Here is a 26,657-nt window from a genome sequence, read left to right on the forward strand (position 1 = left end):
GCTTTGGGGAAAAATTTGGGGCATTTCCCCCATGGCAGGGAGCTGGCTCCATCCCTGCAGCAGGGCACAGCTCTCGGTCAGCCCACACTGTGGGGTTAGGGGTGCTCCAGGATCCAGCCCTGTCCACATCCTGGCAGGAAAGGCAATGAGCACAAGCTGAAACAAAGGAAATTCCACTGAAAGGGAAGCACAAGGGGGAAAAAAAATAAAAATAAAAACTCACCCTTTGTGTTCTGGCATCCCCAGGAGGGCTGCTGCAGCTGGGTGCTGGCAGAGGGCTGGGGCCAGAGGGGGCCGAAACCCCACACAGCGTTCTGGGGCCATGCACCACGCGCCCCAGGGGTTTCCTCCAGCCCCAGCCCCAGCCCCCAGCTCCCCTCACAGCCCCTGGAGGTGGGGACCACCACACGTCCCCCCGGGAAGCCACCCGAGGACCAAGGGGTTTGGATGCTGACGGGTAACAGAAGGCTCTCGTGTAACAAAGCGCCCGATTCGGGAGTAGTTAAAACGCCTCTTTATTAATATACAAACCCAGCAACGTTGAAGCCAACCAAAAAAAATTAAATGAAGTGAAGCACGATATAAATACAGCACACGAAATAACACGGCCTCGGAGGCGAGCAGCGAGCTCACCCCTCTGTGTGCGCTGGGGAACCGCCGCCCCTCACCCCACAGCTGGGCGCAGCCCTCAGAACCCCTCTGCCTCCCCCAAACCCCTCCGAGGCAGACCCCGGGGGGATGTTTCACAAACCCCACGGCTGAAGGGAGTGGGAAGTGTCACCACGCTGCCGGGATCCAGCCGCTGGTTGCCCTGCGACGGGCGCAGCGGTCGGGGGAAACCTCGCCTGGGCCGCCTCAGCCACGTCCATTGCACGACATTCACAAGCATAAGGCACTAGAAAGGGTTTTCTTGGTTAGAGCGGGGACTCGAAGTGAACTTGCCTCGGGTTCTAGCAGCTGGAGGGTTCAGGGCTTGTTGCTGTCCGTGCGAAGCGGAGTGTCCGTCGGTGGTGGCCGCCGGGTAACCACGCTGCTGGCGGGCGCAGCCGGCGTCAAGCACGTGCGTGGGAGGGTCAGCTGTCACCAGCTGGGCCAAAGCAATAAATATGAACCAGCACCGTCCCCCAGAGCCTCTTCTGTTATAAATCACCACTCCTCCTCACGGAGATGCCTCGCTCGGACCGGGCAGGGTGCCCAAACCGAGGCGACGCCAGCTCGGAAGCCATCCCGCCACCAGCAGCGCAGCCCTGGGACGAGCAGGAGATGAGGAGTCTCGGCCATCTGAGCACAAACGAGGTCTCCAGCACTGAGAAACCCTCGAACCTGCTACAGCACGAGCAACATCCTGAATAAACCCACTTCTGGAGAAAGAGGAACAGGCGCCGAGGCTCTGCCAAGGCTCTCCCAGCCTGCCCCGTGCGCCCCGAGCACAGCAAGAAACGGAGCGGCACGCACGGGCAGTGCACAAACCCCTAGCCAAAAAGCCTTAAGGCATTTACAAATATGTAAAGATTTGTTTTTTCCCCTCCCTCAAATGCACTCGCTGAGGGCTCTAAGCACGCTACAATCACAACGTTTAAGGAAAAGTGTAAAGTGCAAAGAAAATTCCCAACTGCTTTTCAGAGACAGCTTGGAGTCGTCTGGTGACGTGAATCCCTTCTCCCCCACGCCCCGTTTCCTGCCTGCGCATTAAAAACAACAGCAACAAAAAAAAAAAAGCAGCAACCAGCCCTAACAAACACTTACAGAAATGGTAGCTTAACACAAAAAAAGCATCCCGATGTGGGCAAAAAAATAAAAATAAAAAAAAAAATCAAGGCGATCAAGTATGACAATAAAAACGTTTGGGAAGACAAACCCGAAGGTGATGAAGTTTTTGCTGGACTCCACCAGCAGCAGCGTTCTGTTTGAAACAAGCAAGGCCTCTGCCCTTGCAAGCAATTTCTTTTCCAAACATGGAAAACTGCTTTTATTTTTTTGGACATTTCTTCTCAAAATGTAAACGTTTTGGTTAAAGCGTGCTGGAAGGCTACGGGCAGCCCCAGGTGAGCGCTGCACCAGCATGGTTAGCCGCTGCCTGCAGGAACACGCCAGGGAGAAACGAGAGTTTTGGGCAACCCCATACACGCTCCCCACCACCTCCATCAGGGCACGGCTTCCTCCACCTGAAGGAGAAGCAGCGGGGGGAAAGAAGTGATGTTGGGAACCATGCCCTGCTGCTTGGTTCTTAGCTAATGCTGCCCTGGCTCCGCCTGGAGCTTGCACTGCTCTAAACGGAGGATAGGATTAAAAAAATAGTGTTATTTTTCACCTCATCTGGCTCTCAGTCCAGATTCCTGCACAATGAGTCCTCCAGGCCCCAAGAAGAGGCTTGCAGGGGACGGGGCTGTAGTCCCAGAGCGAAGGCAGCTCCAGGCAGAGCCACAAGCCCGCGGGAGGCAAAGCGGTGGCAGCGCCTCGAAGCTGCAGAGCTGAAATTGATGCAAAGAGACAGATCTGGAGCAAAGCTGGCTCGGGCGATGAGGCGCTGGGCAGGGTGAAGAGAGGAAGGCTGCGGACGAGAGGTCCCAGCACTCAAGCTGGGGGTGTCAGGGGAACAGCAACGAGACCTGCGGCAGCCTGAATACAGCAGGGGAAGGGGGAACACGAACCCAGGCTTACAGCAAGACCTGGAGATGCAGGCACGCGGCCTCTGCTCCTCACCACTAACAGAGGAGCAACAACTGCCCCAGCACAGCCCATCAGATCCAGACACCGGTGTCAGCACGGAGCAGACGAGGAGGAATAAAGCCCGGCAAAGATAGAGGTGAAAAATCACCACAGCACACGCTCCTGGAACAGAAAACGTTTCCGAATGCGCAGCTTTGATTTTAACCTCAGGCCACCAAACAATCGAGTCCCTCTCCTCTAACACCAGTTTTACTCCAGCGTTTCAGCACCCCCTCGGGGACTAAAAAATACGAGAGCTTAGGCAAGGACACAAGGGTAAGGCCACGTAGCACGCCTGGAGAAGTCATTGAGGGGAGCTGGAGCGGGCTGCCCACAAAGCGCTGCCTCTGGCGCCTGCTCCCCGTGCTCCTCGGCCAAGTGGCACCTTCCTGGCCTCCAGGGACACTGCACAGCAGGGTGGATGCAGCACTCTGTCAGCAATCCCATGCAAATATGGCTTTCTGGGGAAGAAAAAGCACACCTACAAGTGCCACGTGCACATTTAATGGTCATCACTGACGGGTAACACGGTTATCCTAAGGCGGGTTATGCTCCACCTCCATATTTCAGCCAAAAAGGATGAATTCCTTTCTCATACCAAACTCCAGCCAACCTCCCTTCAAGCCTCAGTCTTGGCAAAGGTGCCTGGATGGAGGAAACCTGCAGGGCTGCTCACGTAGGAGAAGCGAGACTCGGACACCAGACACTGCTGCGACCACCACACATGGTGTGCGCCCCGTCCTGCTGCTGCTCCTCCTGCTGCTGCCCAGCACAGGCCCCCATCCCCTTCACAAGAGGGTGCTGGCTCAGTGTTTCCCATCCCTGCCTCGCAGTCCTACCACGCTGAACATGAACAAATCCCCTTTCTCAGCAAAGCACGGCATGTGATCTTACAGCCTGCACCATCCGGCACTGTGGGTATTAAGCTCGTGTCTCAGCAGCTTCCACAGGTCTGACGTCCAGTTTTCTAATCTCAAGTTGTACTGGAGGTGGTGACTCTTCAGTTGGTTTTGTTCTTCGTTTTCAAGCACCCTCCTTGCAGCCATCAGGAGGAGCCTTGCACCCCTGCTTCATGCCCTGCAAGAAAGCAGCACGCTAGAAGCCCCTCGCTCAGCCCCAGCATCTGGCCCTGTCCTAAAAGCTGCCATCCAGCTGTCCCCTCGGCTGCCACCCGAGCTGGAGAAGACAGACGACTCGGGGTACGGCCAGAAATCCCTGCCAGAAGTCACAGACTAATCTCGAGCAGCAGCTGAAGCCTCCAGGTTCAGACACGAAAGAACCAGAACTCGTCACCGGGAGAGCAGGAGCAGGCAGCTGCGAGCCGCAGGACTGCCAGCTGCCAGCAGCCCCCACCAGCAGCCTGCCGCTGCAGAGCACTGCCGTACCTCCCGCACGATGCACGTTTATTCTTGTTCTCTGCTCCTGGTTACCGATAGATCTAGACACAAAATAAACCTGAGCAGTCATAACGGCAGAAGGAGCTCACAAAACACCATTTTTGTTGTCAGGACTGCTGCGGGAAGAGAAAACCGTATCACAAGTTATCTGAGGAGTGAAGGGGAACCTATAAAATAGGGGAAAAAAAAAAACACAAGGAGGAATATAACCTGGCTGCAACTGAAGTGATGCTTCAGCACCGAAAGGACACACGCTGCTGACCTTTTGGTTCACTCTGAACTAATTATAATTCGCCAGAGCGAGTGGTTTAGCTGAGAGCTCTCCAGCAGCTGCTTTCAGTACTTCAGCCTGCCTCAGCTAGCACTTCGTGTCACTTGGTGTCCTCCCAGGGAAGCCTCTCATGTCCCTCCAGCGACAACACGTGGCACAGGCATCCTCCTCGAGAGCCCCAGTGCATGATTTTCAGGTAACATGCCAGTAGGGTAGAGGTCCTCCTTGCTACGTGCATCCAGAACGGGCACAGTGGGATCACGACATCTCTCCATGCACAAAAGGACTGATGTTAGTTTGTTGGTGTCTCATCACCCTTTCATTTCATTCCTTTATCCTAATACACCAGGCACAACTTCAATTCGGAGAGCAGCACCCAGGGATTTGGAAAGCCTGGGGAATTTTTGCACGTCCATTTCAAGTTTAGTTTGAAATCCCTAAAGAGGCCAGATGCTACAAAGGAATTCATCGTTTACAAAGGAGAGCACGCTCAAAGAAGCAACATCTACGTCCAAGCTCCTAGCCCACTAGCTTGAATCCTTCCTCCTCCCTTCATCCTATGCCCTGCCCCGATTCTCCACGACTGTTTCACAGCTTCTGCATCTCCCTGAATGGGAAAACTTGCTCTGACAACTTGTTTTTAAGGTGTAAAGGTTCTTCCCTCCGCGCTTCTTGCCTTAGGGCCATCCAGTTCCTTTTGTGCGCTGAGAACATCTCCATCACGAGCTGGCAGAGCAAAGACACGACCTCAAGCAACTAAAGCAGCAGAAAACAAACCCAAAGCAACAACTTGCAGAGGTTTCGAGCTCGTATTTACACTACTGATGCTCACCAGTTAAGTGGAAAAGAAAATGCCCCACGAGGTTCTGGATTACAAAGCGATCCCCATGCTGCCAGGGCTGGCCTCCGTGCAAGGCTGTGATTAAACTCCCCAGGGACGCTGGCATCAGCAGCAGCGGGAAGACGATGATGAGCGTGTGGGTGCCAGAGGCAGAGAAAACACCCAGCAGGTCTCCTTCCAGTAAACAGAGAACGGCTTCGGTTCTGATTGTGCTCACATTGGGAAGGGAAGGGCGTAAATCCGTGCGGTACAACTCAGCACTCCCCATTTTCTTCAGCATCAGTGCTTGAATCGGAGCACACTGACACCCCGAGAAGGGGTGAAGCCCCTGAACCACCTGAAGCAATTCGGAACCCAACTTCCACAGCCCCGAACTCCCTCTTTCACTCCCTTCAGGTGAGGTACTACAAAGAGAAGTGCAACAGATTTGAGGAGAGAACAGAAGACACCTTGCTGGAGTCCTGCAGGAGCTGCTGAGCTGCTGTCACCACCAGAATCCCCCGTGTTTCTCGGGGTCGTCCCAGCCCCACAGGTGAGATGAGCGCTGCGGGGTTTTCCTCTAGTTTTGGAGCAACCGAAGTCAGCCAAAACCACAAGATATCATCCCCTCCTGCTGCTCAAGTTCCATAAACACACACAGGTTTTACATGAAACCCTGCCAGACAAGCCTGATGGAGCCACACACACAAAGGAAAGTGAAGGAATATTCACACAGACTGTACACTGTGCAGCTGAAACAGAAGCAGCATTTCAACAGTGCTATGAACATTAAACACTAACATCTGCCCTTGTTAGAAATCGGTATTTTTGCTAATAAAAAACCCAACCCCGTTCCTTTACTGAAGTCAAACACACATGCTGCTCTTCGGCTGTATTTATAGAAGGCCGTCTAGCTTCAGCGACCCCAGGCAAAAAAAAAAAAATCCAACGGGAACAACACCAAAAAAACTTACCAGCACTACTGTCACCCCAGGGATCTGATGGTTAAGCCTACTCGACTCCCTGGTAGGGAAAAAAGGTGGATAAATGGTGAACAAGCTGGGTGATAACCCAAACCTGTCCGCTCGCTGCTGCTCACGCGGCGCTTCGCCTTGTGCCAGTGAGGTAGCTGATCAGACTATTGCTGCGCGCACCAACGCACCGACCCCTCTACAAAGTGGTTTGTGGGGAGCAAGGGGAAGTCCCAGCCTTCAGCCAAGGGGCCAGAGAAGGGCTGCAGTCCGCAGGAGGTCTCCTGGACCCTTCCCGTGTTGGAAGTTCCTTCCCGTGAAGGAGTTCCCCTTCACCCACCGTGGCACTGGGGAGCCTGGCAAGCGAAGGGCTGAAGGAGGGAGACGGGCAGGGTTGAGAAAGCTCGAGAGTTAAAAGTTTTAAAATATACAAAATGTAACACGCTGGAAAAAAGTTTAAAAGTGGCGAGATGAGAAAGGAAGAGAAAGAAATACGCGGGGTGAGGAGAGAGGACTGGGAGATGGTGGCAGGAGACTCCAGCCTGGGATGAGGAGCGGGGGTGTGCTCAGCTCTACTCCCTCTGGTAGCCGCTCAGTTCCACCTCGTCCTTGCGGCGCCGCTGCGTGAAGAGGGAGCTGAAGGGGTAGAGCTTGGCTTTGGCCTGGAAGCGCTGCCCGGCGATGTCGATCTCGTACTCGCCCTGGTTGATGAAGTCGGTCGTCACCACCAGCTCCTCGCCCGTCTTCTCGTCGAAGTGGTGCACGAAGCCCAGGCAGACGTGGCGCTCCAGCGTGTAGCTGTAGGCGCTGCTGGTGGTCTTGCCCACGTAGCGGCCGTTGCGGAAGATGGGCTCGCCCCACCAGGGCCAGAGGTCCATGTCCGTGTCGTGGTCCTCGAGGATGAACATGGTAAAGCGCTTGTACACGCCGTTCTGCTTCTGTTCCAGCAGCGCTTCCTGGCCGACGAACTGCATTCCCTGGGGAGGGAAGGAAGCATCAGCTGATGAAGGAGCACGGCACCTGCTGAGCTTTAACAGACAAACTTCCAGCACAAGGTCAAGGGGAGCTTGGAAGTCAGCAGGGCAGGCTGCTTCTGTGCACAGAAAGCCCGGCTCAGACAAAAGTTTCTTGTCACGTTTGTTGTTCCAGATGCTAAATGTATTAACAAATTCAAAATATTTGTGAAGCGGACCCTTAAATTCATTCTAGTTTTTACCACAGTGAAAACCACTGTAGTTTTCACCACTTGTCTGGTCCCAGAAGTCTACCACATTTCATAAACCAGAGAAAACATAGCCACATATCTAATTTTTGTCCCTCATCAGCGCATTTTCCTCTCTGACTTATCTCATACAAGCATTTGTTTTGGCTCGTACAAATACATAAGAAAGAAGGTAACAAGCAAGTGGCAGAGATGGCACCTGTCACCGCAACCAAGCAGGATACAGCTCGTACAAATACAGTACAAATACACTGAAACAGAACAGCACGGAGAGCTCCTGTCCCTGTCTGTCCTCATATGTTTTTAACTTCATTAAAAGCCAGCCTGCGCACCAGGTGGCATTTGCTTCAGCAGACCAGGAAAGCAGCTGGGATAAAGAAACCTGAGCACTGAGCACCTGTAAGGTACCCAGCACCCTGCTCTAAAGCAGGACACCACATAAATCGCTGGGAGTGCTGCCCAGGGAGGAGGGCAGAATATTTTTGGTATTTCTACCACAAATATTTCTTTACAAAGCACAAGGACACGGGTTATAGCTATGCACTCACAGCTCCATCAGAAGAGTGACACATCCGTGGCAGCGTTTTCACCTCTCCCACCCGTACCCCCTGCTGCAGGAGGTTTCAGCCTCCCACCGTACCTTATCCAGCTTGACCTGGAACTCGCGTCCACACTCCATAGGAGTGGTAAAGGCGTCCAGATCCTGGCCCCAGAAGGCAAAGAACTTCTCGATGCGCAGGCTGCGGAGCGCGTAGTAACCGGCGTTGCGGATGCCGTACTTCTGGCCCATGTTCATCACCTCGTTGTACACGTGGAGGGCGTACTGCAAAGGGAGGGTGAGACACAGAGCTGCAGAAAAACACTGGGAAAGAGTGGCAGCATCTGACACACCACCGCTGATGTTACTGTGCCCAGCCTCTGGCGCACGAGGTCTGGCCAGCTGGAGCACCAGGCAGAGCAGGGAAACTCCGCTGGTATAAAACAGACACTTTGTGACCCTGAGTCAGCATGGAAAGTGTTCCTGATTATGCATGCAAGCAGCTGTTTTAATGAGCTGAGGCTATCACGTACTCTTACCTCTATGGGAATATAAAGCATGAATCCAGGTTCTCCTGTGTGAGTGATACTCATCACACGGATGCCGTTAGCATAGCCCACGCTCATCTCCTGCAGAATCAGAGGGGGTGAAAACATCCAAACTGGAACACAGCACAGAGATCCAGGAGGAACACAGTAATACATAATGCAATCCACACCCGTCGGCCCTCTTCCCCTTCCTCAGGCAGTTCACCACTGGCACATGCTTCTGAGGAAATTTGTGTAAAAATCCAGACTGCAGTACCCAATATCCAGGCTTCTCAATCACTTGGTGATAAGCCTTCGAACTAGGTCAGGACAAAGGCTCGTGTTCTAAATACAAGACGGGAGGGGAGCTGAACTGCAGCTACCTTCCCAGCCTTTCACCATGACAGGAGACAGACTCCAGAGACACTGATCCCAGCTGCCCCTCAGATCGATGCTTTCTTAACTGATTACATCAAACATGCCAAGCCTACAGCAAGCAGAATACTGAAAACAGATTCGTATTTACCTATAAATTCAGCAAGTAGAATCCAAAGAAATGTAGGTAACAAAGTGAGCCTAACGAGTACATGACTAATCTAGCTCAGCTACTGCAGTGCATCTATACATAACTTCACCTCTAGCCACCCAAAACATCGTTCTTCCCCTTCCTCCACGCATGCTTCAAAAAACCTAGCAGAGCGAGGAGGAAGCACAGCCACTCACCTTGCAAAAGAGAGAGGGAAAGTGTTCTGGAGTTATGGGGGCATACGACAACTCTGACAAGACATCCACAGCACGAGGGCCTATCAGGTTCAGAGCTAAGGAGAGGAAGGTAACACCATTAGGATGAGACCAGAGAGGTCTTACCTGCTGTCTAACTTGCATATATGAACTAAATGATTTCTGTTTCTCTTTGGGAAGTTAGGAGCTGTGGAAAGTCTTAAAGTTCACTGAAAGAACAGGTTGTGTCATCAGGCTGTCTCCTGACAGTCCGTGTGAAAGGAAAGCTGCCTCCCAGCTCCCGGCTTGCTAGAAGGCAGTCTGAATTGCTGCTTTCATCCAACTGTTTGGAAAAGAGACCCAGCCGCCACTCTGGAGAGCTTAAACGATTGATTGGCACGCAGCACAAGACACCATTTGTGACTTCAGGCTGTAGAACAAGGCCTGCTTTCAGTGATTTCCTACCTGTGTACTTCCAGGTCACATCTTCCATGGTCAGGTTGCTGTCGTTAGGCAAGCGGTTCTTCAGCCAGGCCCAGCAGTGGACTTGCTGGTCAGTGGGGGAAATCATGAAGAAGCTGGAAGAGAAAAATCAAAACCAAGAAACAATGAAACTTGACAGGCACAGGATGATTCAGTTCATTCTTTGTCCGCAAACTACTGGAGCCATTCAGCAGCTTCCAAGATAACACCAGACCAAAATAAGCCGGTTTACAAAAACCACGACTGATGTCTCTGGATCAACACCACCACATCTGTCAGGACAGGAAACCTCAGCCTGCGAGCATTACCAGCAGCCTGGGGACAAGAAGGCAGCAGAAGGACCAGAAGCAGAATGCGGGCAGCTCTGCAGGAAGTTCACAAGGTAGCCCCAAAGTCAGAGTCATTTTGCAGACTGTATTTGCAGCTCTTTGAGACCAGTGATTCTGGCTACTCTTGACGGTCAGAAGAGTGCTTCATTCTCAAAGCAGTTTCTTGTTTCAGTCAAACTCTTTCCCTACACAATGGTGGTTATTATTACCAGTTTCCGAAAACAGAACTCCACTTGATATGTGAAAACAAGCTAGTCTCTTTCATGCTGACTGCGAGTTGAAGTACATTATTGACAGAGATAATATCTGCAGCAGTGATTAACAAGGAGGAAAGCTACCAGTTTCACACAGAGGCAGACAATGCTTTTAAACAGCACATGAATGCAGATGGAAGAAGAAGAGAATGAAAAGCTGCTTCTAATTATAAGAGCAGCAGAGAAGAATGCTCTCACACCAATACAAGGACAGCATACATAGAAAATGGTCTAGGGAAATGAATCCAACACTTGGCCGGGACATACCCGTGAAATAGTTTTTAAACACGAGGGTTTTTTTCTAATTAAATGCCAAACAGAACCCAAGTTGCTTAGTCTAAGGATGAGATCCTGTGATCATGTCAGTTTGCACCAGAGAGCATAAGAAAGAACCCCGGGTGAGTGCAGAGCTGAGAACTCGAGTAATGACACCACAAGGCAAGTTGAAACACTGAAAAAGAAATGTTTCAGCACGGTACTCCGATGAAAAGACTGGTCAGGAGCCAGTGAGCAAACATGTTTAGTTTGCTCTTTAAACGAATACTTAAGCAATAAAGTAATGACCGGAACAAATTTGCCAAAAACAAATTTGTCTTTCAATTGAGAAACTCAACATCTGAAGGCCAAACATTTTGTAGAAACCTGTACTTACTGATGTAGGGACCACAGATAAGTTTGGGAGCTCCCTCTCGTTTGAGCTACAGAATTAGGGATGAGTGTAGAATGGAGACTTTTCCTTTTTCCTTACAGGGCGTGGGGGTGGAATTTATGTTCTTCATTAAGAGGTTCTCAGAGGCTGCTGATAAAGATGCAGTCTGCACACCTACCTGCGTTTGCTCAGCCGTGCAATGCTGCAGTCATTCTCATAACCTCCTTTCTCATTGAGCATGCCGGTATGCACAACGTGCCCAACTGGCACATCCAGGTCGTTTGAGAAGAGGTATTGCAGACTCTCCAGCGCCTGGTCTCCCGTGGACTATGGGAATTGAAAGGGAGAGCAGGCAGATGAGCTGTCTGAGCGACACAAATTAACTGGGGCAGTTTAAGACTGCATCAACGTCCTGACCCAAATTCTTTCAATTCACATTGATAGGGACACAAACGTCTCAAGCTTAATAAGAGACAACGGTCACACAGTGCCGAAGGTCAAATCCTATTTACAGACTAAACTGGTATTTCTATGAAGTGGGCCCTCAACAGACAAAAGGCAATCTCAGGCAAATATTTGTTGCAGCCTGAATCTGGCCGTACAGCCTAATTTCTCTATCTATCCCTCAACAGGACTTGGAGGAGTTTGAATGCAGCCAACAGAAAATAAAGACCACCTCTGCAAGGTGATGCCTTGCCACCTCCTGGGTACTTACACTTATTTCAAACTTGGTGAAAGATGACATGTCAATGACACAAACTGCTTCCTTACAGCACTTGACTTCTGAACCCACGATATCAAACCAGTCCGGCTTGTAAAAGGTTTTGCTCTGATCCAAATCCAGCAGATCTAACGCAAGGAAGAGTCAAAGGGCAACTGATAAACCAAATGAACTACAATCTAATACATCAATCTGGACGCACTAGGCAGAATAAAATGCAGTCTCACCTTTCCCAGGTGGGACAAAGTATTTGACTCTCTCAAACCCGTGCTTCTCCATCCACCTGGCCCCCTGGGCATCCAGACGGTCATAGAGCGGGGAGGTGCGCAGCTGTCTGCCGGTCTGGAAGTCCCAGCGGGGAACCTTCAGATCACACATGAGGGCTGCAGTGGTCACAGAGATACGTTATTAGGTTAAGTAGTGATTTTTACCTTGGATTTTACTCCAGATTACAGATATGCATTCTTACTACACCCCAACCACCAATGAAATTCCCTCAAGACAGTTCTGACTTCTCCATTTTTTGAAATCAGCAAATCTCTTTTGATCCATTTATAGCTACACTAAATCAGAGCAACAAGATTTGCACAGAACACTTATATTTGTAGATACTCATGGTCTCATGACAATACTGTCAACATAACTTACCCAAACTCTCTATTTTCCATGCAGCCATGCTGACTAGCATTAATTATGCATGGTTTTTCCCTGACAGCACACTGCATCAGACACTGATCATTTAGACAATACCAGTAGCGGGGTAGGGAGCCCACAGCCACAAGGATCATCCACCACCTCCTTAAACACTGGCAGCTCAGCTTTTTCTAATTACTGAAGCTCTTCCAAATGTCTCCTATACCTTTTCAGCCATTCCATAATACTCTAATTTAGAAAACAAGTTACCCTAATGAATGTTTAGCATTCTCCCTGGTTGCCAGCAGGGAGTAGAACTCAAGGATGCTTCTTTACAAATGTTAAGCTTCTACATAGGGCACAAATTACTTAAAACTGATGCTGAGATAGCCTAATATTTCTTACTGAACAATTCTGTTTGTCTTTGCCTCCTAAGTAATGATTTTATTGTCGTTACCTGGTATTGGCACTGCTGAAAGAGCAGGTAGAGGGAAGAATGGATTATAGTGGGAATGTAACACCAGAAAAAATGAATACAGTATTTATCTTGTAAAAATTAGACTGATTCCTTAGCTATCTAAACCTCTAGAATCACGATCTATATTGGAAAGACACTCTAGAATAATGCCAAGAGTACAAACTGATTTTTCAGGGAAGAAAGGTCAAAGTGTAAGGTTTTTATTTCCTGAATATACCTAGAATCAAAGCTTTACCCAACTTCTCTGCTTTCACCTGAACACGTTTTTAGTTTAGACTTGGTGTTCAAGTAACTGCTCTTCTTTTGCAACTTACGCTTCTATTTGAAATTTAAAAGAAAGAATTGTCCACATTATCTCAGGACAGATAATCAAACAACAGGAGGAAATTATGCACGGCTTTACACAGGAACAATGGCATCTAAGATCTATTCTGCAAGGCATTTATCACCAACTCGGGCAAGAGAAAGCAGAATATGTTCTACCAAGACTTCTTGAATGGCATAAGATAACTAGATCACATACTGCTACGTCAGAAGTGATGGCATTTTCACGCTACACTGATGTGCAAACAATAACAGTGTTTGATACAGTGTAGTATTTCTTGTTAAGATCTTGGTATTGTTTTATTAGGCTGGAGTCCTACACAGATACACACAAACCTCCTCCTTATGGGAACATAAATAAATAGGAAAGAGCACCCTACCAACAGCATCTCTTTCAGAAAAGCTGGCAGGAATGCTGCTAACAAAGCAGCCAGCCTTTGCCTTCTTCTGGGAAGGAACTGCCTTGTCCCAGGGGAGGCCAGGGGGAAGGACGATGTTTCTCAGGGTTGTGACAGTTGACAGAGGACAGACAGCACAGCAAAGAGCAAGTCTTGGACATCCTGGTGAGCACTGCACGCAGAGACCTCACTTACGCATTACTTCCATCACACGGTGACGGAGGAAGGTGCGACTGCTCTGCAGAGTACCAAAGCGTTTCAAGTCCAGAGGCCAGACATTTTCTGACGGATAACCATTTACCATCCACTCTGCCAGGTACCTGATGGAAGCAGTAAAGAAAAACCAAGAAGTCAGTCAGTGTCTTAAAGAGTTTAGCTTTGAAGTCATAAGCAAGGCAATTTGGACATGAGAACTCCTCGCAGCAGGGAAAAAACAGAACTAACATGGTATTCCGAACACTAGCTGAATCTGGAAGGCTTTCCCATTATAAAACCCATCCAGCAGCTTTCCAAATTACTCATTTCCCATTAGGATAAAACACACAGGGCAGCAGGACACATGGTCAACAAAGCCAGGGACTGGACAGGCAGCCTGGCTGACACTCAGCCTACCCCACACAAAGGAGTGCTGAGCACATTTAGGTTGGAGTTAGGAAGCTGACTGCTTTGTCGTTTTTCAGTACCTGGTGTAGGCTCAGCCACAAACCATCAGTGACAGCGTTCATTTCAGCACGAGGGACCAGCCAAGTTATGTTTAGCTACACTTCTAGCAGTGAAGGAGGAAGGCATGCTCCAGAGCTAAAGGACAAAGGCAGCTCAGACAAAAGCAGAGCAGAAGGATCTGTTCACAGTCAGTAAACAGAAAAACAAAGGGGTTTGAGACTGATCATTAAAAGTTACATTAGCAAGCTAAGCTGCTTATTTTGAGGCTGTAGCAACAAACAGTCAAATAACGTTTTACCCTCAGAAGTGATTTTGATTCTCAAATAACCTTACTGCAAAGATTCTCTGTACTTCCATGTTATTTATGACAAAGAAAAATCACCATTTCCTTCTCTGCTGAGTTAAATTATTAGATAGACAGAAACTAATGGAAACAAGTGCAGATACTAACACTTGCCATGAAAAATGAGCAGCTTGCTAAGAAGGCTGTACAGCAGAAGGGATGCTGGGTTGCCAAAACCAAATGGCAATCAGAGAAAGCGATGATCATTTTGCAAGCAACTTTGCTGCTGGGATCACACTTACATGCCTGTCAAAGTATTTGCATTAACACAGGAATTGGAGCGTACTGGGAAGTGGCTACATCCCTAGCTCACTGGCAGAGGACAGTATTTAACTGTATTGGCAGCACCTGGCATCACACACATGGTGCTTTATCTGCTTTAGATTCACTCTCTTTTGGAGAAATTAATTGTTGTGTCAGCTTGAATGCTCTAAAGACTTCAGCCAAATAATAAATTAAAGGGATCGTGGAGCAGAGAAGATGAGGGACTGTGTGCTTTGTTAAGCTTTTCTCTCTTCCAGGTAGAAGAAAGTTTGGACCAGTTAGTCCTCAGGGAGCTCCTTCGATCCCCAGCAGGCTGCTGGTGACTGAGATGTGCAGGGTAGGAGAAGAATCCAGCACAGAGCTGGAGCACACACAGGACTGCTCTTCCCTGGGACTCAAGCTGGAGACAAAAGCGTCCTCTGTTGGTAGCAGAGGGGAGATGACAAATACTGACCAGAACATGTCACACAGAAGACTCATCTGAGCAGTCTTTTTTCTTGGTTAAAACCTTACTTACACACCGAACGGTGATAAACCACTTACTTGCCTGCTCCCCCACCATAAGAGATACCAGCCGAGTTCATGCCAGCCAGGACGAAGTAGCCGCGCACCGTGGGCGACTCGCCCATGATACACCGCATGTCTGGCGTGAAGGACTCCGGGCAGTTCACGAGCTGCATGATCTGCAGGGCCTCCAAATCCGGCATCCTGCGCAGAAGGGAACTCAGGAGCGGCTCTGGGATGGAGACAAAAGACAAAAAGTCAAGGCTTTCAATCTCAAAGCACTTCAGCATCAAAGCAGAGAGCGTGCTGGTGTCGGAACAGAAGGGAACACATTCGCTGGCTGAACAGTGTGCTGGCAGAACAGAAAACCTCAAACTACTCAAAATGGATCACCATTTTTCACACAGCACACCATAAAAGCAGCCCCACTGATTCAGACCAGTGGTGAAGGTCTGAGTCTGCAGCTGATTCAGGCCAGTGACGCCTTCCCCAGTGGAAACGTGTTCAGCTTTGCTAGGGAAAGCAGCAAGGAATGGATACCTAGCGAGGAGTAAGAACAGACAAATCTGTATGACACTGGCCCCACACATCCTGCCAGCCTCTGCTTACCTTCAGCAGTTTTCCTAAACCCCAGGAGGTTTTCCCTAAATACTAAGTGGTATTTACCAAATACTAACTGGTATTTGCTAAACACAAAAATAATATTTAATAAATGCTAGCTGGTATTTACCAAATAAAAATAATATTTACTAACTGGTAAACAGTGTTTACTAAATAGCAACCCTTAGTGGATCTCTTTTCCAAGGACTCGACCAGTCTTCCCCAAAACTCCTGAGAACACCTTGCAAGGCTGCCAAGGAGATATCCACACATCCAGTACTTGTGGTGAGAGGAATCACTGAGTTTGAAACTTAAACTCAATTAACTTTTTGATGGCCCCCAGCTGGCACAATGGAAGCAGCAGAGAACAGGAGATCCCTATCTAGAGTGGGATCTCACTCAACATTTCCTAGACCTCTGTTTACCTCCCTCTGGTCATCTATTCTTTCTTTTTTTTTGATCCCTGCCAGTCAGTCATCCCTCTCTTGGGAGCTGCTCCAAGCCCCGATCAGCTTCTAGCCGCTCTTTCACCAGTAAGATGACACCCTCTGCAGAACACCTCTTATCTGGCACGCCAAGGATAGGGAGCTGCGTGATGATTTTATTTTCTGCTCCTTTCCTAATAACTCCTTTATTTTTGCTTTGCCAGCTACTGAGCTGACACCTTCACAGAACTAAGAGAACCCCAAGGTCAGCTCAAAGCCCGTTGTTCTGTGCGGTGAAAATGAAGAGCACTCCCCAGCAGACACACCCTCACACACTTGCGTCACTTCACATTTATCCTCATTGAATTTCCTTGCCACTTTATTGCCCAGTCACGCTGGAAAGGTCCTTCGGCAATTCACAGCCTGATATTTGAGAGCTTTAATAAAAGGGTAAGCTGTCTACTTTGATCTTCTTGCCCAGGAGTTCCCTCTGCACCATACCCTAGATTAAAGTCCCCAAAATTCAGCACTAGTTACATTCCTCAGTTTTACACACAGGCTCTGAAATATTCAGATTCCACGTCACCTAAGAAGTCACAAGCAGAAGCCTGCTGAACTGCTCCTTCTGATGCCTTGTAACTCCCCAGGGCCTGTTGTTACAGGCTTCTTTTTTCCTACTGATAAAAAGAGGGCTCAGTTCTAGACTTGTTCTTACATCCAGCCCAACATTTCTGCAACAGTACAGGCTATTTTAAACTCTAAAGGTGTTCCAATCAGAGAGATCAGAGCAGGAACACGTGAGCCCAGGAACTGCAGCCCTAGAAGAGGATCAAATATTGGCTGAGTAAGCTCTGCCTGCTCAGCTACTCTGCACGTTTGAAGTGATAAAAAGGTAACGCTGGAACTTAGCGTGCAGCTGCTTCCGAAACCTGGGCAGTTTGCAGGTGCCAGCAAGCAGGGCTTTGCCATTCCAGCAGGATCTGGAAGACCAAAGAGGAGGTGGGTGCAACGCGTGAGCAGCTCGTTAGGGAAGCTGCTTTTCAATCAAGTCCGCGGTCATCTGCAGGTCTAAAAAACTTCTGCCGTAAGCCAGCACAGAGCTGCAGCCCATCCTGCCTCCACCCCATCTTAATTGTTTATGAAACCCATATATCATCTCTCAGACACAAAAACTAAATCAGTTCAGCCAGGGGAGCAGCTGGATGAACACGCTACTGCTGCAGAAAGACAGCAGGGAGTCTCACTGAGCCTGGAGACACAGGCAGAGATGTGTTCATGGGGGAAGCAAAGAGCTCTGACACAGGGCAGAACCGGTTCCCTCAGATAAAAGGGGAATCGAAGGCGCACAGAACTTACGAGGCATATGAGAGGGAAAAAATGGGACCTGGAGGCCATGCTATATTCTTTCCTACAGAAAGATCCCTCCATATAAAAAGATTTATACAGAATATTGAACCAGAAACAAATAATATAGGAAGAGAAAGAACATCTGGAAAGGACCAAGCCACCACACTGCTGATGGTGGGATGGATGGAGTCTGGGAAGCAGCACCAGTGAGTTCTGCTCATGATTTCTGCTCATGATTTCCTCCACTGGAAATGCACTTGGCAGGCAGTGCTGAAAGGAGCCACAGAAACAAAATGCCACAGCTGCATGGCGGGTCAGGAGTGCTGATCTACAGTCACAAGAGGAGCAGCACGTGGTGCTGACAGCCTGAAATCAAACGCAGGGGGAGAAGAGCGTTGGAAAGTTCATGCAGTACGCCACTGCGCTGGAGGAAATAAATACAAGCTAAAGGTTAGCGGGTGTTTTTAAACACTGCAAAGATGTTGACGTAGTCCTTGGTTAAGTGGTTTCATGCAAATTACTGACAAATGAAGAAATTAATGAATTTGAGAGAACATTCACCCTTCTCACACCTGTCAGAGAGAGGCAGAGAGACGCTAGCTGGTCTCTAACAGCCTGTCTGCCTTCTGCTGAAGCCACGTGCTTTATTGCTGCGGGCATCTCCCCCCCAACATACCAAAATGATCCCAATCTTCCTGGAGGTTCTGAATCTCCAGCTGGTTCCGTCCCTCCGTGAAAAGAGGCTTGGGGTTTTTCTCAAAGCCTCCCGAGAGGATGCCGCCCTGCCAGTTGCGGATGTAGATCCTGCCATCGGGGTCTACGATAGCTGCAGAGGAAAGAAAAGAGGTGGGAAAGGAGGTGAGAAGGGGCAGCGACCTCCGGCCATCTCACAGGCACCAGTGACAGGCTCTGCTGCCAAGCTAGCAGCCCACACCAAGGACCATTTCAGTCCCCCCAGCCCACACTTTTATGCTGTTTCTGGTCCTCACGTGGCCCCCAGTGTGCTGGTTTAGATGCCTAAATCAGCATCGATTCCCATCTCAGCCATGCAGGCTAACTTCTGGGCAGCACAAGAAACTGAGGAGAATCTAAAGGTCACCACAACCAGCAGGACAGCAGCATCAGGAGCAGGAAGACACAAGGATTTGCATCCCTGGTGGCACCAGCAGGCTGTTACGCTGGCTTAAATCCACTGGGAGTGCACCCAGGACCAGACCAAGAGACGTCCTGCCCTCCCCATCTTTCCCTTCATGTATTAAAACAGTTCAAATTAACGGGGGTGGGTCACTGAACCAGCCTGCTGCAGGCCACCAGCACAACGACAGCGGGCAGCAATGGGGTGAGGGCAAGCAGTCAGGTCAGGATTGCTTCTTCTGGTGGCAGTGCCAACTTGGAGCACTTAGACTGCACCTGACATGTTTCAGAGTGATTTTTTCCCCATGTACAGAAGAGCTGTGAACATATATACATTTAAGTTGCTCTAGAAAAGTAAAAGTGAAGCAGAGAGTCCAGTGAGAGAGCTGCATTCCTTGGAGAACATATATATGACTCCCTAGAAGCAGAAACTCTTACTAAAGACAGAATAAATAAGCAAAGCTCCCTACTTCCCCACCACAGTTTTCAAACAGAAGAGCTTTTATTGAAGAGATCCAAAAGCCAGAACATGGGGGAGGAGCAATTACCTCAAGTGCTTGGGTTGCCCCTACAGCTCATAGACATGTAAATGCCATTGTAAAGCCTTAGCTTCAGTTGGAGGAAAGGAATAGATGGGCCATTTGGGGACAGCAGCCTGCAAGGAAAACACAGTGCCAAGGCTAGCACCCTCTCCAGCCCACAGCCGCAACAATCCAAGTCTCAGGCACAGCAGCTAGCCAAGCTAGAGCCAAGGTCGTTCACCTGCTCTGCTGACAAGCTCTGGAAATCAATTCCTGCAGCAAAAGCTTTCCCCACAGTAAGGAAACAGATACCATTGAAAGAGGATATTCAAAGCAATTCAGCTAGAACACACTTCACAATTGCAATCGAGCTGAGAAGTGATAGTCCTTAGTCGGCTGTTTTGTCATAACACAAGGCACCTTGGAAAGGAGGATGTAATTCATCGAGGAAAGTGGAAAAAAAGCTGAAGAACCCTTACTTGGTACGCTGCTTGCCAGAGGTTCCTTCAAAGGATGTGTCAGGAGGTAGAAGTGCTCGCAGGCGTGGAGCGGGATGCTGACTGGTTCGTCCCCAGAGTGGCCCAACTCGTAGGCCCACTGCAATTACAAAACAAAACCAGGATGTAAAAGAAGAAAACTTATTCAAATGAGAAAGGCAGGAGAAAGGCATGCAAACCGATCATCTCTGTGGGTCTGCTTTCAAAAAGGCCAAAGACGTGGTTCAGTGCCCTAAACTTTAAACAAAGACATTTGTTTTCTGCTTTCTTAGAATTTGAGCTATCTGGGGCAAAGACTGTTTTTGTGTTCCCCATGTAATGTCTAGAAAAGCAGAACCCTGGCTCAAGCCTAGGAAGCATCAACATAAAACACGAAAGAAAAATAAGATTCACGTGCCACAGCCAAGGTGCCTGTGGTGCTGCCAGGGCCCCACACTGAGCAACAGCGGCTGTCAGGTGGATCTGCATGGTGGAGAAGCAATAATAGAAAGATAAAAAAAAGCAGAAAGTGACTTTTTTGTGTGTGTCAGGAGGGTGAGCCCACCATGAGACCCCACGCCCAGCGGTGCAGCAGCAAGCTACAGGGCTCCCCCAGCCTTTGTGCTGAGCACACAGCCACCTCCGCTGTCCTCCCTCAGGGCCCTGCTGCTCTGACTTGGAGCTACTCCAGTAAAGCAAGCCAAAGCACGAACCACAGTAAAGTCAAATAAAATGAAAATGAAGAAAGAGCACGTGTTCATTCATTTTTCTAATAAAGGAAATGTTTTTAGAATCCTATACCCAAGCAGCTGTAACTCAGCAATTTAAAGCAGAGGTTTTTCAGAGATGAAGAGAGACAACACTAAAAAAGGGGGACCGCAAGAGTTTCTTTAGCATACAACATGCAAGAAGTCAGGTGGGGGACTACTATTATCCTGTTCTGGCAGTCTGATCTAAAACAACATTCTTTGGGACAAACTGTTGTGGACTAGCAAGAGGCTTGCCTAGTCTGGCAGAAAGAAAGCACCGTTCTTTTTCTCGTTTTTCTTTCTGGAATTCCCTTAAAGATTTCCTTTAATAGCACAGCTGCATCCTAACCAAAGGGAAAAAGAAAGACAAGTTTGAATAATCCTACCTGGCCAGCACAGTTGACAAAGTACTGGCACTGAATCTTCCCTCTGTCGGTCTCAACTCCAGTCACACGGCCCTTCTGGATCAAGACGTGACTGACGCTCGTCCGTTCGTGAATCTGGACGCCTGAAGGGGACAAAGTCGGTGCAAAACAAGCCTTTGTTCTACAGCTACTAACATCAAGCCCTTAAGCTCAACTTAAAAGCTAATTTTCTCATAAAGACAAAAGTTTCTACGTTTTGTGCGACCATTCTGAAGGGAAATCCTGTAAAACAGCATACATACAAATTCTTCATTATGTAAGTGATAAGTTTATGAAGAATCACAGTATTTTTTCCCCACTTCTGGATGGCAGGTAGACCCCAGTATCAACAATATGGAAAAAAAAAGTGTAAACCACAGATTTCTCTCAATTACAATGCCTTTACGTGATCAAGTCTGTTGTTGTAGATTGCAAGACTGCTTCTTTCACAGGAAATCAGTTATTTTGTGGAAAAATAAATTAGCAGTAAGCAAAATAAAGCTGGACAAAAAGAAACTAAAAGCGGTATCTTCCTCAATAGCTTCTTCCAGCCTGATAAACTTTCATCCTTCGTGTACCTCACCTCCGTTATCAAAGTAACTTTTAGACCGCTCCAGTCTGCCAAAGTGCTACACGAACAGCATTTACTACTTCACTTCCAAAACATGTATGCCTAATGAAGTATTCCACAAGGAGCCAGTCAGATCTTTTCACTTCAGATAATTAAAACTCTTTCGATGTGTGATTTTGAGCCAGGTGCTATGAAGGGCTGTATTTCTGATGAAGCAGTGTGTGCTTATTCAGAGAAATATGTAACTAGCAAGTACAACAAACTGGTGCTTGATCCATCACATCAGTCCCCTAAAGATTCAGTATGTGAAAAAAAAATCAGTATGTGAAAAAAAAAATCAGCCTGATTATTGAGAAAAAAATTATTTCAAAGAATACAAACCATGTAGAAACAACCAACTTTTGGCCTTCAGCACTTAGCTAAGATCCCCAAACAGATGCAAGCCATCACTTCCTTTACTGGGAAGAAGGTAACTATCAGGCAGGGGAGCACCAGGAGACAAAAATCTCGTACCATTCCGTGAGGCAGCAGTTGCCAGAGCCAGACTGACGTTGGCAGAGGACACGAGTGCATCTTCTGGCACATACATGGCCCCCACAAGGTCGTGGATGTTGATAAGCGGGTGAAGCTGCGCCACTTGCTTCGGGGTGATAATTTCACACGGGATCCCCATTACACTGCCACAGAACACAAAGAAAATGTCGTTAGCATTGCAGGAGAGCTGATGGAAACTTAAAATGGGTTTTATTTCCTGCTTATACGTACTTCAGCGATGAAGCAATGCGTTTCAGAGAGATTAGTCGGTCCTGAGTCTGAGCCAGTGATATAGAGCCTGTCTTCATGTACCCTGTGACAATCACCAAAGTCAAGTCAGATTTGGACAGGAGCTTGAATTCCTTTTAATTTCAGACCCGTTGCTTTAATTAATCGCAGACCCGGTGCTTCCACTACTCAAGAGCCAGGAAACCCCAGATCCCCACGTAACTTTAAACATTTATCAGCCAGTTATCAAAAATTGCATTAGTCAACTTTTCCAAAGAGCACTTCAATTTTGACTTGGGCCCTAACTCTCCTTTGCACTGCATTTACTTGTGCTTATAAAACAGAGCCTACACATGGTATCTATTAAAAGAGAGAGAGGTTACTGGCAAAAAGGTGAAAATGAGAAACAAATACACAGAAAAATAAAACCTCAACAACTAAAGGACGACATTTTGTGACTCCACCACCTGTAATAGTTTAATAGTAACCTTAATTACAGGCACTTTTATTAATCCGTGTTGAGTTTGATGTGTATCACAAGTCTTTGCCAGCAGCAAACTTTCCGTGCTCAAGTTCTTCATCCCAGGCACATGCCTGAGCGTTTCGGAGGGAGAGGGGGAATTTCAACACAGTATTTCCAGGGAGACACTAGAGTAAAATATCTTGCTTTGCCTGGGCTTTAGAGCTGCTGTGAAGCTTTTTGCATTTCTGAGAAGCGAAACAGTGCAGAAAATGGGTCACTTGCTCTCGTCTCTTTTTAGTGCCCTTGTGAACAAAAATCCCCTATGTTTGTCCAAGCTACAGACAGCAGCTCACAGGCAGGTCTGAGCACCTGACACCCTTCCTCCCAACCCTCCAGTCAGATCACTGATGCTCTTTTGCATCTAATTCTGTCCAAATCCGTTATTTTGTTTTGAGCAGGAGCCACCAGCGCTCAAGACACTTACTTCAGGGCCAGCACTTCGACCCGACCTCCCAAAGGTTACCCGGTGCTCACCCCCCAGTACCTGTCTGCACGCCCGTCTCTTGCTCCAGCTGCTGGTACAGCTTGTTGGAGTAGTCTGCCATCTTCAGCTCGATGGACACGTGCCTGGCGGTGCTCACGATGCCCGCACAGAAGCGGGTGGTACCGGCAGCCAGCCTGCAAGGTAAGTTGAAAGAAGGCCTCAGGCAGCTGACGGGCAGGGAAGCCAGCACGGCTCCCCAGGAGGCTGCCCCAGAGGTTTCTGATGGCACAAAACACCCACCCGCTGCCCCCGTGCCCATCAGACCATGACTGCTCCCTTTGTCCAGCTGTAAATACCACCACAGACAACTTGAAAATCAGTTGAGCCCCTCGGGAGAAGCCTGCTGCATGTGAGAAGCCCCAGAGCCGTACGGTGGCTGATGCAGGGGTAACACAACAGCAGGGATGCTTCTGCTTTACCTCGCTTTTGGAAAAACCTTCTGTTCCAAACCCACTTCTCTCTAACTTGTCCTAACCGCTCGCATCTTTCGAAGAAAGCACTTAAAAAAAAATTAGCAAGCCAAGCTGCCTACCTGATTGCTTCTTTCTCCAAAGCCGGGTTTCCCTCAGAGCAAAATTAACTTGGATTCCTTTGAGCCCTGCACCTTTGCAGCTTGCACCAAGTCCCTTTTAGCGTGCAGCAGCTATGTAGATGCACATTTCTTCCCCTTTTTCATCTGCCCTTCAGGCACTGCCCACCTAGCTACCTGGGGAAGGGCTTCCACAGCGAGCCCTATAAAAAGCTCAGCAGCAGGGTTACATTTAAGCATTTCTCTCCCACTGCTTCCACGCCACTCGTGGCCACCTTCCCTGCTGCTCAAGCCACCCCGCGCTGCTCCACCCGCTGACCTCTGGCCTCGCAGCACGCCCTCAGGAAACCCAACACGAGCACCAGCTGCGTAAGGCATTCCCCTTGCTACACCCCTACAGCCGCAGCCAAAACTGCTGCAGCGGGGCTTTAAGCGGGCTCACCACAATCCTAAACTGCTCCTGGAAACGCAGCGGTGTTTTTCTGTGGGCACACGTGTGTGGATTGAGCTCGGAAACCTCCGAGGGAGAATTCCCTCTGCTGGCAGCTGCCAAGAGCCTGGTGCTTCCCAGCCAGGCGACGCCAAGCAGCCGGAGCTCCCTGCTCCTGGAAGCTCTGAGCTTCCAGCCCCACTGCGTGGTGCCAAGGTCCCAAAATACTTAATGAAGGCACCAAAAAAAGCACTTCCAAACCAAAAACCCGAACAGGCACGGGCTGGGCAGTCAGCTCCCAACAAGACCGACGTGCTCTGCCATCTCTCCAAGCCACGCCGCGTTTCACATCATTACCTGTGAGTAAAGCACCGACAGATGTGGCTGGAGCTGCTGCCTCTTGGGCCACCCCTACCGGCAGCTGTCCTGACCTCTGGGGCTCAGATCTGTGCAGATGGGCAGGAGGTAAATCGAAACCCCCTTCAAATACACACAAATGTATAAAAAAACAAGAGCACCTTCGTTGACTCCACCGTTTCCCATGCCTACACGCAAGTAACTTCAACATTCATGGCTGGGAGTCTGCAGAGAGAAGTTTAGGTGAAGAAAATATCCCCTGCTTCTCTGCCTAGGGGTCAGCTGAGAACTTGGTGGCACTGTAACAGTGGCCAAGCACAAGCTTAGTGGGAGAAACAAAACCAAAAACGCTCAGATTTCACATCCGTAGTTTGTGACCTCACGTCTTGCACGAAGGCTTTGTCTTTGCACTGTGCATTACCAAAACACCCCAAAACATCAGGGTTTGGTAGCAGGGGTGGCCCCTGTGAGAAGAAGCCAGCTGGGTCTGGCATGGGACGGCCCCACTTCCAGCCAGCCCCCAGAGAGACACCCACAGGGCACTGCTGGGCCCTCAGCAGCACCTCTAGGAAGGCAACTCATGGGCAACAAACGCCAGAGAGATGGAGGAGGAGCAAAAAGTAAACAAGGAAGAGATGAGGAAACCCCAAAGGCAGGGAGAAGGTGGAGAAGAAGGTCCAGGTGCTGGAGCAGGCATTTGCTGCAGCCCGAGGAAGGTCTCACAACAGAGCAGATGGATACTTCCAGAGGAACTGCAGCCCCTGGGCAGCTGCAGCAGGTTTCCCTGGAGGGCTGCAGCCTGGGGCAGAGCCTGCAGGGGACCAGGAGGAACCAGGGCAAAAGCAGGAGAGGGAGAAGCCACCGTGAATCCCCCGGCTCCCCTGTGAGGAAAGGAGGGGGCAGAAGGCTGTGCAGGGCAGGAACAAAGCTGAGGACAGGCCCGAAGAAAAGGAAAGCTGTTCTTCTAACATTTCTGCTTCTCCCTGCATGGATATATTTTGATTGCCAACACACCAATTAATTTCCCCTGCGTTTCTCTACTTCACCCCGGGCAGTGCGGGGCTGCCCACGGCCCTGTGCCGTGAAGCAGCACCAAGCTCCGCCAGCGACGGTCTGTCTGAACCCACCACGGCTGCGGCACTCAGCAAAGAGGCAGAAATGACAGAAATAAACACGGAAATGACAGAAACTGCTACAGAAATGACAGAAACACCCGGAGAAACGCCTCCAGGCCCGCCCCGCTGCAGCCCGCAGCCCCTACCTGCCCTGCTCCAGCAGCACCACGTCCCTCCAGCCCAGCTTGGCGAGGTGGTAGGCCACCGAGGCGCCCACCACGCCTCCGCCGCACACCACCACCTGCGCCTGGCCCGGCAGCGGGGCCGGCGGCGGCGCCTCGGAGGCCGCTGAGGTGCTCCGCGGGCAGCGGGCGGCCCCGCTCCAGCGGGAGGCGGCCGGGCGCCACCGCACGTCGGACAGCAGCCGCAGGAACATGGCAGCGGCGGCGGGGGAGGCCGGGGAAGGGGCGGGAGGGGAGCGGGGAGCGGGGGGGGCGGCACCGGGCCCCGCGGCCCCCTCACGGCCCCGCAGCGGGCGGCGGAGACGCCGCTGACCTTCCGCGCTTGACGGCAGGCGGCCGCCGCGCTTTACGGCAGGCGGGACGCGGCGCGACAGGCGGCCGGGGTCGTGAGGCACGGCCCGGCACGGGGCGAAGGGGGCGGAGTTACTTACATTTAACCCCGCCCCCTATTTGCATAACACCGCCCACCAGTCGCGTTAGTTTCGCACCTCCTATTTGCATAACCCCGCCCACCAACCACACGACCACGCCCCCAAGTGTATAACCCCGCCCCCTGTTGTGTGGCCCCGCCCCCTCTCTTCCCGCCCTCCCGCTCCTGACAGGAATTTTACCTCAGGGTCCCCCCCAAGGGTGCGTGAGGGGGCAGCTCGCTGCTTTCTGAGCTGTTCTACAAAAATAATGGAAAATGATGATTTTTTCTCCCAGTTTTACCTCACAGCCTGAGGGGTTCACCCCTTTTCCCCTCAAAAAATGTGTTCTCACAGGGAAATTAGGACATGAAAACAAGGCAAAGGCTGATGTTTGGGTTTTTTACACCACTAATAGGGTGC

The 26,657-nt window shown here is 49.8% G+C and overlaps 1 protein-coding gene across 5 annotated transcripts; it reads right to left on the reverse strand.

Annotated features, from left to right (window-relative positions):
- Positions 1-491: 491 nt before the first annotated feature.
- Positions 492-26,182, reverse strand: PDPR (pyruvate dehydrogenase phosphatase regulatory subunit). 5 transcript variants are annotated; one of them, XR_014618818.1, is made up of 18 exons: positions 25,792-26,182; positions 23,215-23,348; positions 22,211-22,292; positions 21,959-22,122; positions 20,857-20,978; positions 19,725-19,842; positions 18,267-18,416; positions 15,258-15,450; positions 13,640-13,764; positions 11,839-11,994; positions 11,606-11,739; positions 11,069-11,217; positions 9,641-9,753; positions 9,179-9,273; positions 8,468-8,557; positions 8,031-8,213; positions 6,172-7,145; positions 492-1,247 (listed from the first exon to the last, which is right to left on the reverse strand). XR_014618818.1 is itself a non-coding variant. In XM_084294502.1 (17 exons), the coding sequence occupies exons 1-17, from the start codon at positions 26,019-26,021 to the stop codon at positions 6,741-6,743; spliced, it is 2,643 nt and encodes an 880-aa protein (XP_084150628.1). In that variant the 5' UTR covers positions 26,022-26,182; the 3' UTR covers positions 492-6,740. The 5 variants fall into 5 exon arrangements, 3 of the variants coding, with proteins under 3 accessions (XP_084150628.1, XP_084150629.1, XP_084150630.1); XR_014618819.1 differs by having other exon boundaries at positions 492-1,326; XM_084294502.1 differs by having other exon boundaries at positions 492-7,145.
- Between the last annotated feature and the right edge of the window lie 475 nt (positions 26,183-26,657).

The sequence above is a fragment of the Netta rufina genome (genome assembly GCF_964035555.1).
Source record: "Netta rufina genome assembly, chromosome: 13".
Taxonomy (NCBI): Eukaryota; Metazoa; Chordata; class Aves; order Anseriformes; family Anatidae; genus Netta; species Netta rufina.